This window comes from Leucoraja erinacea, chromosome 1, assembly GCF_028641065.1.
Source record: "Leucoraja erinacea ecotype New England chromosome 1, Leri_hhj_1, whole genome shotgun sequence".
Classification (NCBI taxonomy): domain Eukaryota; kingdom Metazoa; phylum Chordata; class Chondrichthyes; order Rajiformes; family Rajidae; genus Leucoraja; species Leucoraja erinaceus.
In genome coordinates, this window is record NC_073377.1 from 104,457,597 (window position 1) to 104,478,658 (window position 21,062).

The window sequence follows — 21,062 nt, forward strand, 5'->3', positions numbered from 1 at the left end:
AGGGGGCGAGAGAGAGAGAGAGAGAGGGGAGAGAGAGGAGGGGGAGAGAGAGAGAGAGAGAGAGAGAGAGAGAGAGAGGGAGAGGGGGAGAGAGAGGGACAGAGAGAGAGGGAGAGAGAGAGAGGGGAGGGAGGAGAGAGAGAGGAGATAGAGAGAGCGAGAGAGAGAGAGAGGAGAGAGAGAGGGAGAGAGGCGATATAGAGAGGGCGAGAGGGTGCGAGAGAGATAGAGAGAGAGAGGAGAGGGAGCGAGAGAGGAGAGAGGGAGAGAGAGAGGGGGGAAGAGAGGAGAGAGAGGAGAGGGAGAGGAGAGAGAGAGAGAGAGAGAAAGGGGAGAGAGAGAGACAGGGGAGTAGAGAGGGAGAATAGATAGAGAGGGTGGAGGGAGAGAGGAGAGAGAGAGGCGAGAGAGAGGAGGGAGAGAGCGAGAGAGAGGAGAGGGAGAAGGAGAGAGAGAGAGAGAGAGAGGCGAGAGAGAGGGAGAGAGAGGGAGAGGGGGAGAGAGGGGGAGAGAGAGAGAGGGAGAGAGGTGGAGAGAGAGAGGGGAGGAGAGAGAGAGAGAGAGAGAGAGAAGAGAGAGAGAGAGAGAGAGAGAGAGGGAGAGAGAGAGAGAGAGAGAGAGTGAGAGAGAGAGTGTGAGAGAGAGACAGAGAGAAAGAGAGAGTGTGAGAGAGAGACAGCTGCGGCCCACCTGCAGTCCGTCTGTTTTTTTTTTTTCTTTCGTTTTGTTCTTTGCCATGTTTTAGTTAATTTTGTTTTATTAAGTTGTGTATGTATGTGGGTGGGGTGGGAGAAACATGCTTTGGCCTCTTCCTTCGGGGGATGCGACTTTTTCTTCGGTCGTATCCCCCGTCTCCGTCTGCGCCGAGGCCTAATGGCGGAGCTGGCGGCAACGGAGCTGTAGCGGCGGCAGCAGCGGCGGAGACCGGACTCGGCATCGAGGCTGTGGCGACGGCGGCGGCAGCAGCGGCGGAGACCTGGCTCGGCACCGAGGCAGCAGCGGCGGCAGTAGCGGCGGCAGCAGCGGCGACCTGACTCGGCCCCGAGGCTGTGGCGGAGGCGGCGGCAGCGGAGACCTGACTCGGCCTCTGAGCTGTGGCGAGGCAGCGACCACCCGCGGAGTTTGAACCGTCGCCTCGGCGCAGAGGGAGAACAAAGAGGGAAGAGCCAGAGACTTTAAGATTTTGCCTTCCACCACAGTGAGGAGGTGTTTGGTGAACTCACTGTGGTGGATGTTAAATTTGTGTTGATTGTGTGTTTTTGTCATTTTTTTAATTATATGTATGACTGCAGGGAAACAGAATTTCGTTCAGACCGAAAGGTCTGAATGACAATAAACGAATCTAATCTAATCTAATCTAAGACCCAGGATCATACAGAGCAATTGCCCTGTTAAATACAGATCTGAAAATATTAGCTAAAATCCTGGCAAGAAGATCAAGTAAATACGTTGATAAATAAATACATTCTGATCAAACTGGGTTTATACCCAAGAGACACTCGTTTAACAATTTGAGACGCCCGTTTAATATAATGTACTCACATAGAACGATAAAATACTTATCAATTATTTCACTAGATGCAGAAAAAGCATTTGACCAAGTAGAATGGAAATATCTTTTTACAGCATTGCAAAAATTCCAGTTTGGGAGAACATTTTATTTCATGGATAAAATTGCTATATGACAAGCCGACTGCCAGAATACCGACTAATCGTGCATTCTCACCTAAATTTCAGCTATACAGGGGCAATAGACCAGGATGTGCATTATCACCCGTTATTTGACCTCGCGATTGAACCTTTAGCGGAAAGTATAAGAGTACATCCAAATATTCACGGCTATAACACTAAATATTCCAATAATAAAATATCATTATATGCAGAAGATGTATTACTCTATACCACCAATTCCCAAGTTAGCATTCCAAGTATACTAAATCTTATAGAGGAATTCAGTTCCTTTTCAGGAGGTATGATAAATTGGAACAAAAGTGAAATTATGTCAATAAAATCTCAAGAGCCGACACACCTCCTAAAATTCCCTTTCAAAATTATTACGGAAAAATTAAAATATCTTGGAGTTCACGTAACTAGAAAATACACTTCTCTATTTCAAGCAAACTATCCTCCTTTAATTACCAAACTAAATGCCCTTACTCAATTTTGGAAAACGCTTCCGATGTCTCTCATAGGCAGAATAAATGCCATAAAGATGATCTTACTCCCACAAATCCTGTACTTATTTCAATCAATACCGATTTATCTTCCTAAAATTAAAAAAAAAAACAAAAACTTGACTCTCTGATCACAAACTTTATTTGGGATTATAAAACACATAGAATCCATAAACGACATATATGTAAACCCAAAGAAATTGGTGGACTGGCTCTCCCCAATTTTATTATACTATTATTGGGTAACGAATATTAAAAACGTAATCTATTGGATGGACAACACATGCCAACAGGTAAAATGGTTAATAATGGAGAGAGAGGATTGTTCGCCTTTTAATATAGGCGCGATTCTTCTCTCTCCAGTAAATTTGAAGAAAACATTATATGAGAAAAATCCGATTATCCACAGTACCCTACGAATCTGGAAACAAGTGGTCAACCCTTAAACTTAGAAATTTATCTCTTCTCTCACCAATTGCCAACAACCCTTCGTTCAAGCCGTCTATTTTAGACAAACCGTTCACACATTGGGAAAGATTAGGAATTAAAAACTCGGAGATCTTTATGAGATGGGAACTCTTCTCTCATTTCAAGAATTAGTCGAAATATCATCTGAAAGGTAGTCAATATTTAAGATACCTTCAAATTCGAGACTATCTGAAATCATATACCCAAGAAGTAATTAGAAGAGCTTGGGAAGATGAGCTTGGCCAAAAAAATCAAAAGACAGATGGGAGGAAAACCTATATATACACAACTGTTCGATCAACGTTAGACATTCGTTAATTCAATTTAAAATACTGCACAGACTCTATTATTCAAAGTCTAAACTGAATAAGATCTTTCCAAATGCATCTCCTATTTGCTATAAATGTCTTCTTCAGGAAGCAACTATAACCCATTCCTTTGTCTCTTGTATAAAGTTACATAACTTCTGGAGAGGAATTTATGAAAACATTTCAAAAACACTGAAGATAAAATTGGACCCCCACACGGAACTGATCAATCTAGGGACTTCAGAAGCCTGTTCTGAGCTATCACTATTTCAAAGATGTTTCCTTCATTATGGCCTGAGAACGGCGAAAAAACTAATACTTACATTTTGGAAACATACATCAGTCCCTACTCTTAAGATGTGGATTATAAACATGTCCGAGACGCTACATCTTGAAAATATTAGACTTGTCTTGGCAGAAAAACCAGATCATTGTTCCAAGACATGGACTCCATTCATTGATTTATTACAAGGATAGTATGGCACAACACGACTTTGGATTTAAATCTAATTATGGGTTGGGTGAGGTGGGTGGGGAGGGATTAGAGGCAGGTATATCACCACTTTTTTCTCTCTTGGAATTCTTGGAAAGAGAAGATTTAATAGAAACCCAAGGGGTAGCATTTATTTTTCATTTACACAAAGGGTTGTGGGTATATGGAACCTGCTGCTGGAGGAGGTAGTTGAGCAAGGTACTATCACAACATTTAAGAAACATTTAGACAGGTAGATCGACAGGAGAGGGATATGGGCCAAACACATGCAAGTGGAAATGTCCAGCTGATCATGCAACAATTGCGGAAAGAAATAATACCATTTCACACTTTTCTCAAATAATAGCTACAAATTAACCAGATTTCTCTTCTCACGGGTGCTGAGTAACCGGCTGAGTAGACTTGGTATTTCTGTTTTTTCTCCCTTTGTTCAATTCTAACTAAACGTTTGGAAGTTGACAATGCACAGAACAATAAACACCAAACATCCCAGACTGTAACAAGTTCAGATTCAATTTCAGCTGTTCCACTTGATTATTGAGTATTAACGAGTAATAATTGAGTATTAATACATAGCTAGGTTACAGCAACTACAACCGTCTAGTTAATGCATAGATGTTGTTCTATGAAATCTGATTAGAAATGCTCAATATTTTGATCCACAAAGCAACAACTTGCAAGAACAATAACCATACAAGCTTTCTTTTCACAGTTCCTATACTAAAAGGACTAAAAGAAAAGTCTCAGATCCCAGGTGACTTTAAAAGTCCCAAGTATAGAAAGATCAATCAGTTCACAGTGAATTCAGGGGTGCTTGTGATTTCGAAGTGGATCAACGATCCCTCAACTCAGAAGCAAGTGCTACCAGAGAGTCAAGCTAATACACAGTAATATACCAGCATTTGTAGAAAATGGACAGTTGATGTGTCCTGCAAGACCCTGCATGTCAACTTAAAAAGACAGTTGAATCATGAAAACAGGTATAGATTTAGTTGCAACAATGACAAACTCTGATAATTGAATATAGTCCTGCTAGAATGATTGACATCTACCACATACTCAAACCTAAGGTCTTTATTTGGAACTGTCAAACTCACCAGAATCCTCTCCATCCATTTTACAATGAACAGGTTGAAACACTTGTCTAGGCGCATCTTCCGTGCTGACTGGCGTGCCGCATGGATTAGCATAAAACAGCAGCAAAGGCTGGAAATGACCTCGAATACACTTGGAGACCACATCTTTCCACTTTGATCCAACCTGCCAATATATTTTAAGTTCAATAGTCACGTAACTGGATGGTTTACAAAATGGACAATACATAGAATATTGCCTTTAAGTAGACGTTATTAGTATGAAAACAAAGACAGTTGTTTTCCCCCATTATTATATTCATTAATATAACGTTATTATTTATTAATTCCTGTGTACATCTAAGATTTTTGTACCCTGCATATAATCGTTGCATTAATAGATTAAAAACATTTAAATCCTATTCCTACAATAATTCTGTGGCACACTATATAGGTTAGACAGGTTAGCGTGCTTGAAGTTTGAAAAAAATACACAATTAGTCATGTGTTGCTCTTTTTAAAACACTAAGGATCAAAGATCCTATAGCAAAGCAAGATAGACTACTCCTGCTAAACGCAATGGACTGACGTGTAGTACGCTATGGAGGGGATCATGGGCATTTTTCCACGCCCATTTTAGCAACCTGAGCCTACCTGACCCGACCCGACTCGCATTGTAATCAATGTTACGGGGCAACAGTTTGTGTGGGTCAGATTCATAAATCTGTCAATTCAAACTTCTTGACAAGAATAAAATTCGATTCCGGTAATTGTCTTTTTTAATGTTTTTTTAAATCATTTCTTTTTAAATGGCTCACAAGCAGTGTTTGAGTTGATTTTGTAGTAACCGGAACCGACCCGACTCGCAGGGTGATTGACAGGGGGGGACTTTTTGTGCGTGATATAGGGTTAGATTCATAATTCTGTTAGTTCATAATTCTGTTGATTCTTGTTAAAGAATAAAATGTTTATAAACACATACATGAACATTATATAAATGTATATAACACACACAATTATATTTCTTCTAATCCAATAATGAACTTTATTTCAGACTAGACAAGGGACATTAAATAACATTGTAAATAAGAAACATTGTAAAACTCCCTGCAACTTCACACACACTAGGCCTTATCCCCCCCCGGCACTCTCGCCTGCCCCCTTACTACAATGTTCCCCCTCCTATGCCCCTCTCCTCGCCGCCCCGGGCCCCGCACTCTCTCTCCCCGCTGCCCCGGACTCCTTCACCCCGCACTCTCTCTCTCCCGCTGCCCCGGACCCCGCACTCCTTCACCCCGCTGCCCCGCACTCTCTCTCCCCGCTGCTCCGCACTCTCTCTCCCCGCTGCCCCGGGCCCCGCACTCTCTCTCCCCGCTGCCCCAGACCCCGCACTCCCTTCTCCTCGCTGCCCTGCACTCTCTCTCCCCGCTGCCCCGGGCCCCACACTCTCTCTCCCCGCTGCCCCGGGCCCCACACTCCCTCTCCCCGCTGCCCCGGGCCCCGCACTCCTTCTCCTCGCTGCGGATCCAATCTTTGGCCGGAAGCAAGAAGGCGGGAGCAAGAAAGCGGAGCAAGATGGCTGAACAAGATGGCGGAGTCAGGTTGCTAAAATGTGTCCTATAATCACCCATGAATCCGCCCATGAGCGTACCTCACGTTTGCGTGAGAGTAATCTATCTTGCTTTGCTATAGGATCTTTGCTAAGGATTATTAGCACAGGTCACAAACAGTAAGCCACTGCATTGGGCATATTGGTGGGGCAGGAAGGGGGAGAAACAAACTCAGTATAAGTATGCGAGAGCTGAATGCCCATTTTAAGCAGACACACTCACTGAACATACTATATAACAACGAATGATTCTGATGAAAATTCATCCACCTGAAATGAAAAGTTTCTTCTCTCCATAGATGTTATTTGACCTGCTGAGCATTTCCACCATTTGTTTTTATTTTATACTTGATAATTTGTGAACAACGTTTAAAACTTTAAAATTAAGTAGACCAAGTGGAACCTGTTGGGTCCTGTTCCCTCAACGGGCGGTTGCGGGGAGGAGCGGAATGAGGCGTCACACACACACACACTAACCACCCTCCTTGATATTATATTAATATTATTCATTTACTCCTTTTCCCCCATCCCCCGCCCTATCCACTCACGCATAGCCCCCAACTGCACAGGCGCAGTAAGAGAGGGAGGGTAGAGGGGGTAGATACTGAGAGGTAGGGGGGCACGCAGCATCATAGGGGAGGGTTGGTCCCAGAACGCAATACTCCACCACTCACCCATAGGTCCTAATACTCACCACCCCCTTGAGAAGGAGGGGGGGAGAGGGGGAGGGAGGCAGAACGGGAGGGGGAGGGGGGGGCAACAGAGGGGGGGGGGCAGAGAGGGGGGGGGGGGGCCGGAGAGAGGGAGGGGGGGGGGGGGGGGGGGGGAGAACGAGGGGGGGGGGCCGGAGAACGAGGGGGGGGGGAGACCCGGAGAACGAGGGGGGGGGGGGGCCCGGAGAACGGGAGGGGGGCCCGGTGTAAGAGGGGGGGCCCGGAGTGAGGGGGGGGGGGTAGAGTGGGGGGAGGGGGTAAGAGAGGGAGGGAGGGGGGAGGGAGAGGGGTAAGAGAGAGGGAGGGAGGGGGGTAGAGAGAGGGAGGGGTAGGGGGGGAGGGAGAGGGGGGGGAGAGGGGGGGGTAGGGAGGGAGGGGGGGGGTAGAGAGGGAGGGGGTAGAGAGGGGGGGTTATAGAGAGGGAGGGAGGGGGGGTAGAGAGGGAGGGAGGGGTAGAGGGGAGGAGAGGGGGGTAGAGAGGGAGGGAGGGGGGTAGAGAGGGAGGGAGGGGGGTAGAGAGGGAGGCGGGGTAGAGTGGGAGGGAGGGGGTAGAGAGGGAGGGAGGGAGGTAGAGTGGGAGGCGGGGGGGGTAGAGTGGGAGGGAGGGGGGGGGAGTAGAGAGGGAGGGGGGTAGAGTGAGAGGGAGGGGGGTAGAGTGGGGAGGGGGGGAGAGTGGGAGAGGGGTAGAGTGGGAGAGGGGTCTAGAGTGGGAGAGGGGTAGAGGGGTCAGAGGGGTAGAGTGGGAGAGGGGTAGAGTGGGATAGAGTGGGGGGGGGGGGGGTAGAGAGAAGGAGGGAGGGGGGTAGAGAGAGGGAGGTCGGTAGAGAGGGACCAAAGTAAAGCATACTTGCTGATTTAAATCTAGCTCACCTCTTTAACATTGGCATCATCAAAGAAAATCCACTTAGCGCTTTTGGTATGAAAGGCAAATGTACAGTAGTGTCTGTTGGAGTAGCATACCATCCCAACCAGGACTAATTCACTTCTTTTAGCCCGTTCATCAGTTGCTCTGAAATAAAGCTTCAAAAAACATACAGCATTATCAATGAGCCTATGTGTCTTCACACTTCTCAAATTTCTAATTGAATTTTAAAAGTGGAGATTGATGTTTCTGGTATCCTTGTTAGAATGAAGCTACTTCCTTCTGGGTATAAATTAAATTCACTTGAAGAGAATTACAGGAGCATGCTTACGATCGGGCTATGTACTACTTAAATAGTTGCTTTCGTCCAACAATAAAGTATGTTATAATGGCAATCCCTATACATATTAACACACAAAAAGGCAATCTAGTAAAGGCCCTTGTTTTAACTGGAATCGAATGCAACTGAGGTTGACATTTAAATATGCCTGGAAACTTCTATGTCATGACATTTCTTTCCAGTTCTAGATTACAGGTCAAATTATATCAAGATATGCAAAATAATGAATGATAAAAACGATGCAAAAATAAGTTAATGTACAGGTGACGCCTTGTTACAACAGTTCTGGCAACCTTACGGAATTCACAAATTATCAAAATAAATCTTGAGATATGGAATTAAAATATGCCGTTACAGAATGTGTCAACTTTTTTTAAAAACATATTTTTTAAACATATGCATTGTTGATGATTTGGCTATGCACTGTGGAAGATCACGATACAGATGGTTCTCAGGGAAGACACAAAATGCTGAAGTAACTCAGTGGGTGAGGCAGCATCTCTGATGGTCCTCAGGGAACATAACACTCTCCACCCCGGTAACGTAAACGGTGCCTATGTTTGCTGTTGTAACCACACAAGTTAATTGTGACCGAGGAGTAAAGTGGCTGGCTTCTGCTGAAGTCTGGAGGTTTGGGAAGCAGCAGTGAACGGCACTCCTATGATAGGTGGGTGTTGGCTTGGAAGTTGTTTGATTTGCTAAAGCGTAGACGACTATATTTTGACACCCCGTATGTCTTTAGCAAAACCCTTTGCAAAGGTCAGAAACTGCTGTAAAATGTATCAAGAGAAGATAGAATCAAGAGAAGATAGAAACAAAGAAATGCAGATGCTGGTTTATACCAAAGATAGACAAAAAGTATTGAAGTCTGAAGGAGGGCCTCGACCCGAAACACCACCTATTCCTTCGCTCCATAGATGCTGCCTTGCCCTCTATGGAGCGAAGGAATAAGTGACGTTTCTCCAGCATTTTTGTCTACCTTGGAGTAACTCAGTAGGTCAGACAGCATCTCGAGTAAAAGAACAGGTGACGTTTCAAGCTGTGATGAAACTATTAAGAGTTTACAAGGATATTCAATTTCAGCTAGTTTGTACAATTTGAATGGATGTATCAAACACCTGTTAAATGGCCCATCCTGAACACTGACAATAAAAGTAAAAGCTACCAAATTTATCTTTCTACTTTAAGACTTTAAATCAGTGTAAGGATAGGATTCCACTGCACAAATACATACTGAATTTTATTTTTACTATTAAATTTAAATAACTTTCTTCTGACTCACTCCGGGGAGGTAGAGCTGTGATGCCAAATATCTGATAACATCCAATGTGAGATCTGAATTCTCAGAGTCCCAGACCAAACCAATGGTGACTATCTCTGGGCAATTCATTAACACACGTCTGATCTTTATCTTCTGTCCACAATTACTCTGAAAGCAAAAACAATATCAAAGAACTTAAAACATATCAACACAACCAATGCAAAACAATGACAAAACTCAAAATACTTTAGCCACGACTGAACACGTACAAAAAAAAATATTCCCAAAACATATTTAGAACAATCTAACAATTTTTGGACAAATGAAGAAAAAAAATAACCAAAATGAAGGAGGAACTGCAGATGCTGGTTAAACACAAAAGGGCACAGCAGGTCAGGCAGCATCTTCGGAGAAAATGGATAGGTGTCGTTTCGGGTTGAGAACCTTCTTCAGAAGCTTTCTGACGGGTCTCGACCTAAAATGTCACCTGTGCATGTTCTCCAGATATGCTGCCTGGCCTGCTGAGTTACTCCAGCACTTTGTGTCCTTTTGAGAAAGAATAGCCCTTGGGATCTGAACAGGTTTGGTGAACTTCACCAGCAGAATATAGGAGTTAACTATCAACAGAAAATCAGCTTCATACATAAAAACCATATACTTCTATAATACTACAGTTCCATGTTACTTAGCAAATTTCATTTCTTACAAACGTTCCATTATGTATCTGCATCACCTTCCTATCATATCTTGCCTCAAGAAAATTTTTTATAAAAGTTGCAGTACAATGATATGCTTTAAAAGCAAGGGGGAGTACTGTAGACTATTCGTGTAATACGATTAGAATCACAATGGAATAGAGAAACAATTTTCATCTTTTTTCAGAAATCATCCCCTGACAGTGTACTTTTAGGATAGAATACCATGTGCTGTCATCACAACCTTGGTGTCCATGGAGCCAATAATTTTTGTGGGAGCCAAATACAGTGAGTGGCATCATCATAGTGTTCATACGCAAAATAGGTGCTTCAGATCAGAGCATCAGTTCAATTGACTAGATTTCTGCCTCAGTACATTATTTGTGTTCTCTCATCATCTCAAAAATCATGCTGTATTTCTGTATCACTCCTGAATGACAGCTAAAGAAAAACAGGCCAGCCATCTCTGCCACTCCATACCCTTAAGACAAAAACAACGGGGGAGGGGGGGATGGGATGATGTGTCATTCACTGCACCTACCTCCTTTAGGCATCACCTCTGAGAGGATAACGTACATATCTCAGCTGGGTAAGGAAGGGTTGTCAACCACCTTGTGTAGTCTCAGACAGATTTTCCTCCAAATCACTTAGATGAGGACTACTACAGGATGCCCCACATGACAGTTAAAGCAAATCCAAATCACCATACTTAGTAACATGCCATTCTCCGACATTACACCACCTTCAACGTGATCCCACCACTAGTCATATCGTTCCATCCCCACCCCTTTCTGCCTTCCACTGTTCACTCATCCCTTTCCACCCAAAACATCCCTCCCGAGTACTTTCCCCTGCAACCGCAAGAGACGCGACAACCAGCCCTATACCTCCTACCTCTCATCCATCCAGAGAACTAAGCAACCATTCCAGGTGAGACAAAGGTTCACGTGCACCTCCACTAAACTCATCTACTGCATCCGGGTGCTCCCGATGTTGCTTCCTTTACATCGGCAAGACCAAGCATAGACATAGCAACTGTTTTGCTGAACACTGGTTCTCGGTCTGCAAAGGCATACTCGATCTTCCTGTTGCTGACCATTTTAAGTCTTCCCATTTCCATACTGATCTTTCTGCCCTGGGCCTCGTCCATTGCCAGAGTGAGGCCGCACGCAAATTGGAGGAACTGACCCAAACGACTCCGCTTGGGAAGCTTGCAACCCAATAGTATGAACACCAAATTCTCCAATTTTAGATAACCAACCTACAACCTTAAAGATAGCGGAGTCAGGGGATATGGCGAGAAGGCAGGAACGAGGTACTGATTGTGGATAATCGGCCATGATCATATTGAATGGCGGTGCTGGCTCAAAGGGCCGAATGGCCTACTCCTGCACCTATTGTCTATTGCTTCCTCTGGCTTCACAATTCTTTAATCCTCGTCTCACACCTTTCATCTTTTCATCTCTGGCATTGTCCAACCATCTGACCTAGTAAAACCTCCCTCACCTGTATCACATATCACTTGCCAGGCTTTGTCGTGCCCTTCCTCTATTCCAACTTTCACCACATTTCAGCTCCCCCTGCACAATCAGTCTGAAAGAACCCAACCAAAAACATTGCCTATCCATGTTCTCCTCTCCAGAGATGCTGCTTGACCCGCTGAGTTACTCCAGCACTTTGCCTTTCCCCCCCCCCCCCCCCCCCCCCATAAACCAGCATCTGCAATACCATGTTTCCCCATACTTAACATGTACTAAGGAGTTGGACCTCATTGTCCATCTAGCCTGAAAGCCTGGAAACAAGGAGAATGAGTGCATTCTCCTCCAACATTTTGCAGGTGTGGTGATAACTAGGAAACCATTTAGTTTATTAAGTAATAGGGTGTATCGGAGTGCTCAGGGAGGTGTGGCACCACTGGAGGGAGACATGTTGTGCTCCTCGGAGGATAGTTTCTCCACCTTTGCTCCCAACCTGGAACCCAGCGCTCACCTGTGGCTCCAGGAAGCTGTGTTTCACACAGAGAGTGGTGAATCTCTGGAACTCTCTGCCGCAGAGGGTAGTCAAGGCCAGTTCATTGGCTATATTTAAGAGGGAGTTAGATGTGGCCCTTGTGGCTAAGGGGATCAGAGGGTATGGATGGAGAGAAGGCAGGTGCGGGATACTGAGTTGGATGATCAGCCATGATCATATTGAATGGCGGTTGCAGGCTCGAAGGGCCGAATGGCCTACTTCTGCACCTAATTTCTATGTTAGCATGTGACAACAGCCACAGCCTGGAAAACCACTTCAACTGGTGGGCTAAGCCAGATGCGGTTGGCCGTCGGAACTCAAACCCTCGGTGACATGCAGGAACATGTTCAGCCCAGCATGCAAAGTCTGTTCTGGTGGATTGGGCGGAAGATATCCACTAGGGGGTTCAACGGCCAGGAAGGCAGCTCAGCAGCGCACTGTGGAGTGCAAAGGGCATGTCAAAGCACGAAAGAAGACATGGCCATCCACTGCAGCCAAAGGAGTTTCCAGCACAACGGCTAACCATGCCACTCAAATCCAGATCCTGTGGCCGATAGGGTGGGGTTTGGCTCGTACAACAGCCACTCCCACTAATCTCTTCCATGTACAAAAAGTTTTGTGCAAAAATCATTTTGTGAACACAACTTGTTAAATCTGGCGAGGCAAACAGGTTGGGCACAGAGAACAGCCAGCCCAAAGTAGAAAAGGTTACAGCCGCATCGAGGGGACCTTCACCGTGGAGTAGATGTGCGAAACGACAGTGTTTGCTATTGGAGCTCAGTTCTGAACCTGCACGTGACCAATTGCAGTTGCACTTCCTGGACCAGAAAGCTGAAATTCGCAGCCAGACTTCTTTAGGGACCTGCACTGCTCACTTTAGTAAAGGAAGGGACAAGAAAAGGTGTCCAGAACATTGCCTCCCTACGAAAAAACTGGTCTTCTAAGGGTTTGATGATTTCCTCATTGTTTTCATCAAACAAAGGGCATGTCAAGGAGAGGCAGTTGACAGTTAACAAGTGCGGTCGACAATCACAGGAAACAGCTCATTTTGGACGCACAGAATGTCCGCACACTGATGGATCGAGACGACACACGGCAAGACATCGCGGAAAGACTGCCCTGCTAATATAGGGAACATCTGCGCGCATATGCCCACTTCACATTGCTGCTCTGCAGCCTCCTAACATGTCTTCCAGAAGAAGCCACCCAGGGAAGTCAGAGGGCAGTTGCTAGCATTGCTTCTGATTCCCTCTTCCATGACCATCAGAGAATAGGATATGGTAAACAGTGGCGGGACCCCAAACCAGAACCTTGCCATCCTCTGTCAGTTACCTGCCATTCTGCAGGAGTCAACGACCCTGATGAAGTTTCACTCTTTGCTTCATCTCCTCATGCACCAATTGTCATCAGTGTCACACCCTACCCCCACCAGCATGTGCTACGAAGACAAGGAAACCAGTCTACAGGACCGGGACCTTATCCAACGCTTGCTCTTGTGACACATCCTATTCTGTTCCAGAAGATTAGTCAAGCCACGAGTTGGCAGCAACAACCATGTTGACGGACCCAGGTGTTTATCATGCTATCCAAATGAATGGCATGGACTGCCTCTGTTGAGTAATTTACTCCAGAATCTTTCCCACCAGCACAAGTCTCAGGCTACCGAACAGTTAAAAGACTCTGGGTCCTTTCTTCCAAACTGTGGCTAACCTTGACATAGCTCATCCTCCAATCCTGCATCAATATTGAACATGCGCGGAGCAAGTGATCACCAATGCGTCAAACTATTTCTAAAGCTTCACCTCCTCCCTGAGGACCCTGGGATGCAGACCACCAGGCCCAGGAGATTTAAAATCCTTCAGTCCCATTAGCCTACCCAATAAGCGACCTCGCCAATGAAAATTTTACTTTCAGTGTCGATGAGTTACTGGCTGCTCATAGACCACTGACTGGAGACTCAAATGAGAAGTGGTACCAGTTTAAAGTGCTAGTTACAGAATCAGCAAAAAGCTGTGCTCGGACCACTGGTTTGATGAAAACAATGAGGAAATCATCAAACACTTAGAAGAGCAGTGCAAGGCCTTAATTGAAGGGACTCACCGATGTGACCAAGAAAGATCGCTTTAAGCCTCTACAGAGCATAGCACAAAGAAGCTGCGCAGTGCTTCTTTACAACTGCTGGCCATGCAAAGCAGATTCATACAACATCTTTTCAGCCCAACAATTCCCGTTTGTTTTCCTTCTCTAAAGGAAAGTTTCCCAATCCTACTGGTTTCCGGCTACTCTTTGACCCTACAAGCTAAGCTTTAGTTTTATTCTATCCCTACCGTCTCATGTCAGCCCACGGTTGCCTCCTAAGCAGATCATGAAAGGTGGAGAGAACATTAGAATCTTTCTTCTGTTGATCCTTTTTGTGAATGAAATTGATCCTGCGGCTTCCAGACAATGCCCAGAAATTCCTGCCTTACAGCCGCTCCACCGGGATTCCTGCTGGTATAACGTTCCCAGTCAGTGTTATTCGGCCAGCTCCCCTCTCATTGACCTTCATCACTTCCCCTTTGTTCAACTGAGCAGGGCCACACTCCGATTTTATAGTACCTCCCCCCTTCCGCCAGCGGGGGCAGCATTAGAACTAATCATATTATGATCACTACCTCCCAGCGGTTCCTTATCTCTCGAGTTCTCTCATATCTGGTTCATTGGACAACACTAAGTCCAAAATTGCCTTTTAGGTGGGGGGTTCCAGCGAGGCTGCCAAAATCCATCTCTCGCCGGCATTCTACGAACGGCTTTCTTGGGGTCCCTGAACCAACCTGACACCCGCACCTGCTAGCCCCCATCACCGGCATCAAGATTACATGCCATATGTTTTAACTCATCGCTGCTGCAACACATATCCCGTACATCCATCCACACTAATCAACCTGTCCTGGTCATAACCTGCAACCTCCTAACTTCTTGCCTCACAGTTCACAACTGCCACCCAGCCAGTGATGTCATACCTCGCTCAGCGTTGCTCCTAATTCCCTCTTCAAATCACTGAATTATATCCCTCACCAACTAGTTGCGGCCCCAACACCAAACCTTGCGGCACTCTTGTCCACTGCCTGCCATCCTGAAACCCTGAATATTCACTTCCTAGGCCCGCTCCTCCTGCCAACCAATTTCAGTATCCGTCAACACCCTCATATCACCTCACCATGTGTCTCAGAATTTAGCCACCATCAGTCAGGCACCCGTATGCTTCAGATCTTATCCAAGCAATTGTCAACATTGTCTTCCGGTAAAACAATTCCAGAAGATTATTGCACGAGAGCCCTTTCAAAATCCACCTATACGGTCTAAACATCCTCCTGACAGCTATCAAAGGATCATACTCGCCTTCTTTCAGTGGTTGCTCTCAAAATCTTTAACATCACCTAGTCCATTAGCTAATTCCCATGATTGCATCTCTTGGATCCTTTCTGGTAACGGGTGATCGCTCTGTGCCCTTCAATCCTGAGGGTGGAATCAAACATTGCTGCATGATCATCCCCATATGCGCAACCTCCTTCTCAGAAGCTCCCTGCGGAATGCCTTCTTGATCATCGCTCGCAGGGTCTTCATCAGTGTACCAACTTGATTGTCTCTCTCTTCCTTTTTGTTGACAGATCCCTCAAGAAAAAAAGAGTCCTCTTGTTCACTCCAGTCATCACCAGATTGTTTCCTCTTTGTTAGTGAAGGTTGCAATCCCTGCACTCATGGCCCACAAGGAATTCTGACATCCATACTTATTCACCCTTTCCAGATTTTCACATAGCAGCATAGCTGTTTGGTCCTCTTTATCCCTGGCCAGTATCTACAGAAGTCCTTTACAGCCAGCCCCATTCTTCCAGCATTCCTTGACAAACATCAGCTTTAAACTGTTGAACACTTTCCAGTCCTTTGGTCAGCCCCGTATGATGTCTTCTGATGGTTCGCTGGACAAGGAAAAATTGACCAGAATTTTAAAGGCCAGGTCCGGCACTTGGTTGACTCCAAGCACGGTTTAACCTATACCACATTATCAAGCTGAAAGTCTACAAAGCCATTCAAATCTCTCTTGCTGTAATGGTGGTCCAGATTATGCCCAGAAATTCCTGCCATTGCTGCTCCACACCGTCATTCTGCTGGAGTAGGCCTTCCCAGTCTACCTTGGCCAGCTCCCCTCTCATGCCTTCATAGTCCCCTTTGTTTATTCTGCATTCACTGCCACTTTCCGATTGTTTCCCCTTCTCAAATTGCCATTAAAACTGATCATATTATGATCATTACCTACCCAGCGCTTCCTTTACCTCGAGTTCTCTTATCAGTTCTCTGTTCATGTCACAACCCTAAATCCAAAATTGCCATTTCTCTGATTTTGCTCCATTACAAGCTGCTCTAAGAATCCATTGTTAGAACTCTGTTTCTTGGGGTCCTGAACAACCTGATTTTCCCAGTCTACCTGCATATCTGTTCTGGCCATTTTTAACTCATCTCGAAATGCCTTTTATTTCTGCTCAATTCCTGGAGAGAGTTGTTTCTAGTCAGCATGATATCCTGGGGGAGCATGATAAATCGGATGCTCTTCCAGTCTGCGATTTTAAAAACCATGCACAGCAACGAGTCAGCATTGCTAAGGGTTTTGGCGTGATCCTCCGGGCTAATGATTCTGGGGATGGTGTGGTTCTTGTCCGTAAGGGACTTGTCTGCCGCCTTTGATACGGTGGACCATAATATCTGTTTATCTCGGCTACAGCAGTTAGTGGGCATCTGCGACAGTGCCCTGGGATGGTTCAGGTCCTATCTGGCAGAGAGAACCATGTGTGTTAGCCTTGCTGGGTTTGAATCCTCTTCCGCTCCCCTGTCATATGGGGTTCCACAGGGTTCGATTCTGGGGCCCCTGCTTTTCTCGCTGTACATACTTCCTCTGGGTTCCATCCTTAGAAAGCATGGCATCTCCTTCCACTGTTATGCAGATGATACCCAGCTTTATTTGCCGCTGAGGGGGGAAGATGCCTTTTCTGTAAAAATCGCTTCTGTCTACTTTTTTGATGACATTAAGTCTTGGTTGGCCCTAAACTTGCTTGGATTTAATGAAAATAAGACAGAGGTGATGTTATTTGATCCCAATGGCTGCCGTGAACCTCCATTTGTTGATCTAGGTCCATTGTCAAGGTACGTGAAGCCAACAGTTGTGAACCTGGGTTTTAGATGGACAGTGACTTAAATTAGATCGCCAAATATTGCGCGGTGGTTAAGTCCAGCTTCTTTCACCTAAGGAAGCTGGCGAAGGTGAAGCCCATTCTCGAGCGGCAGCATTTTGAGACAGTAATCCATGCCTTTATTACATCTAGCTGGATTACTGTAACGCGCTCTATTTTGGTGTTGCTCGTTCTTTCACTGGCTTCAGGGTGATATCTCCAGTTGGTTCAGAATGCTGCTGCTCGCCTTTTAACAGGGGCTCGAAAGAGGGAGCACATATCGCCAATTCTGGCCTCCCTACACTGGCTCCCGGTGCACTTTCGGGTTCATTTTAAGTTACTGTTATTTGTTTTTAAATCTCTGAATGGGCTCGCCCCGCCTTACCTCTCTGAGCTGCTCCACCCATACACTCCTGCCCGGTCCCACAGGTCAGCTGGTCAGCTGCTCCTGGAGGTACCGAGGTCTAGTCGGAGGCTCAGAGGGGATAGAGCCTTCTCTGTTGCTGCTCCGGCACTCTGGAACACCCTGCCGCTGCACATCAGACAGGCCCCCTCACTGTCCATCTTCAAATCCAGTGTTAAAACGCATTTGTACTCCCTGGCTTTTGACCATGCCTGAGGCTTTGCTTCTGTTTGTGGTGTTTTTGATGTTTCTTTATTTTACATGTCTTTTCCTACTATTTCTTTTGTTATTTTTGGTGTGTATTAACTTTTTTGTCAATGATTAGTGATGTACAGCACTTTGTTGCAGCTATGTTTGTTTTTAAAGTGCTCTATAAATAAAATTATTATTATTATTGTTATTATTGAAATCCCCCATCACCACAGTGGCATTACCTTTGTTACATGCCAGTTTTAACTCCTGCTGCAACATATACCGTACATCCCGGGTACTATTTGGGGGCCTGTAGATAACACCAATTAGTGTCTTCTTGCCTTTACAATTGCTCAACTCAATCCACAGTGATTCTACCTCGTCAGTCCTTATGTCTTCCCTCGCAAGGGACTGAATTCCATCCCTCACCAGCAGAGCTACCCCCCCTCCTCTGCCCACATGCTTGTCCTTTCTATAGGATGTATAACCCTGAATATTAAGTTCCCAGGCCCGATCCTCCTGCAGCCAGGTCTCAGTAATCCCCACAATGTCATATCACTCAGCAGTGTCTCAGAAGAAAGCCTGCCAGAGGCACAATATGGCTTCAGATCTGATCGCAGCACTGTCAACATTGTCTTCACGGTAAGACAAGTTCAGGAAAATTGCATAGAGCAGAAGGTGAACCTCTACGCTGTCCTCATCGACCTGACAAGGGTCAGTGGATCATACTCGCCAAGCTTGGTTGCTCTCGAAAACTCACCTAGTCCATTAGCTTTTTCCATGATTGCATGACGGGATAAGTACTGGTAAACGGCGACCGCTCTGTGCCCTTCAATACCTCCAATGGAATCAAACATTGCTGCATTCTCGCCCCAGTACTGCGCAACCTCCTTTTCAGAAGCTTTCTGCGTCATGCCTTCCAAGATCTCGCTCGCAGGGTCTTCATCATGTACCAACTTGATGGGTCTCTCTTGGATTTATGTTGACAGAACGGCAAGAAAAAAAACCTCTTCAACACCTCATCACCATGCGCTCTTTGTGGATGGCTGCGCCCTGCCCTCATGGCACACAAGGAATCTGACCTCCAATTTATTGTGTCAAGATTTGCAGTAGCAGCATAGCTGTTGGGTCTCAATATCAGTCTCAGTAAGACAGAAGTCCTCCACCAGCCAGCCCCATGCTCTTCAGCACCACCATTGACAACATGCAGCTGAAAACTGTTGACACTTTCAAGTGCTTGGGCAGCATGATGTCTTCTGATGGTTCGCTGGACAAGGAAAAATTGACCAGAATCAGAAAGGCCAGTCATGCACTTGGTTGACTCCAAGCACAAGTGTTAAACCACCACAACATCAAGCTGAAAGTCTACAAAGCTGTAGAACTCTCTAGCTTGCTGTATGGATGTGAAACATGGACCTTAGATAGAAACATAGAAAATAGGTGCTGGAGTAGGCCATTTGGCCCTACGAGCCAGCACCACCATTCAATATGATCATGGCTGATTATTCAAAATTAGTACCCCGTTCCTGCTTTCTTCCCATATCACTGCCTGCCATTCTGAAAAGGACCCGTTATTTCCTACTCATTGCTTCCTGTCTGCCAACCAGTTCTCTATCCATGTCAATACCCTACCCCCAATACCATATGCTCTAATGTTAGTCACTAGTCTCCCGTGCGGGACCTTATCAAAGGCTTTCTGAAAGTCTAGATACACTACATCCACTGGCACCCCTTCATCCATTTTACTTGTCACATCCTCAAAAAATTCCTGAAGATTAGTCAAGCATGATATATGATTTCCCCTTCATAAATCCATGCTGACTTGTCACGATTAAAAAAAATTAAAACAAAACGATTATAATGACCTTGGCGTGAACTACGGGTCACGTGGTGGGTATGGTGCCGACATTTCGTAAGGGAGCTTCGAATTCAGTAAGTGTATCATATGCCTTATATGTTTTATAATATATTTTTTTCAAATTATTAAAGTATTAAATTTTGGTTGATTTTGATCACAAATTAGCTCCAAAGAATCATAGGTAGGCCCATTTTTAATCCTGTGGTATTTCTTTATGATTGAATAACTTTCAAACTTGACCACCCTTGTCACAGGTTGGTACCCTTGTTTACTGAAACACCCATAAAGCTGCACCATGATTTCCCGACTCTCATACTCAATACATCGACCAATGAACACACGGGCATCATATGACAAGAAATATTGCAATTACCATAAGACATGCCATATCTTGGATCCACAATTGCTGGATATTCAGGGAGTGATTGTCCATGAAACTTATTTGAGCTCCATGTATTCACGGGTAGTCAGAACAACCATCCATCAAACCCTAAACCTTACAAGCTTGAAATCTTTGCAAATCCACTTAACTGTAAGGACTGATGATCTCTACTTAATGAACACTAGAGGAAGTGCAGTTTTCTTGAACAAAGAACACCATAATATATAACTGTAAACCATGATACATTGATTAGATAGTTTTGTCACAGCTTCTGAATATTTTCACGGTCCAAAATTGTTCAGGGTGATATTGACCTTAATCTCTACAGTTGGAGGAATTTACTGTGAAACTGGAGTTGTGTCACTAATGAGTTTGAAAAAAAACACTTCCTGGGCAAGTTGTGCCAATAGCCAAGAAGCTGCTTTTTCAAAGTCATTAGTGACAATAACAATTGCTTCATTATGTGGTGAAGCCAGGAATACTTCCTTTTGGCTTTTAAGGGATAATGGTTTGTCCTACTAGTCTCCACAATTGATTCCAAACAAAGGTAACAGCAGTGGATTATCCTTTCATTTGATATATGTATATGTGGACTTTTAAAAGCAAGTTCCCCACAATTAATTGTCGCTGGGAGATTGCAACCTTCACGTGGTCCACCCCGTTTCGATGAATGCAATCTACCTGGCGTGCACAAACAGAAGATCAAACAGAACAAGTTGTCTTACAACTTTAGGCTGTGCACGCCATACGCAAGAAGAATTGTCGCAATCGTTGCACTTCCCCACAAATTCAGCAGGTAGTCAAAAACAGCAATGCATGAGGATTGTTGTCACGATATGCATTAACAAGTCATGTATATCATGGGACAGATAGAAATGCGAATACTGTGTAATTCACCACTTATTTTAAGTATGTATTGAATGTTTGTTTTAATGTCCCTTGGTATGTTTTATGTGGGGGGTGCGGGTGGCGTGGGGGAGGGATCGGGGGAAACCTTTCTCAGTCACATACCTCGAT

The 21,062-nt window shown here is 45.1% G+C and overlaps 1 protein-coding gene across 2 annotated transcripts in view; it reads right to left on the minus strand.

Moving 5' to 3' along the window:
- The window catches only part of LOC129700246 (inactive ubiquitin carboxyl-terminal hydrolase 53-like), a 107,501-nt gene that overhangs the window by 41,266 nt on the left and 45,173 nt on the right, over positions 1–21,062 (minus strand). For both annotated transcript variants that reach the window (XM_055640559.1, XM_055640551.1), the window contains 3 exons: positions 9,323–9,469; positions 7,709–7,858; positions 4,541–4,703 (listed from right to left, as the gene is read on the minus strand). In XM_055640559.1, coding sequence (XP_055496534.1) covers positions 4,541–4,703; positions 7,709–7,858; positions 9,323–9,469 — 460 coding nt within the window. The remainder of the gene's footprint in view (positions 1–4,540; positions 4,704–7,708; positions 7,859–9,322; positions 9,470–21,062) is intronic.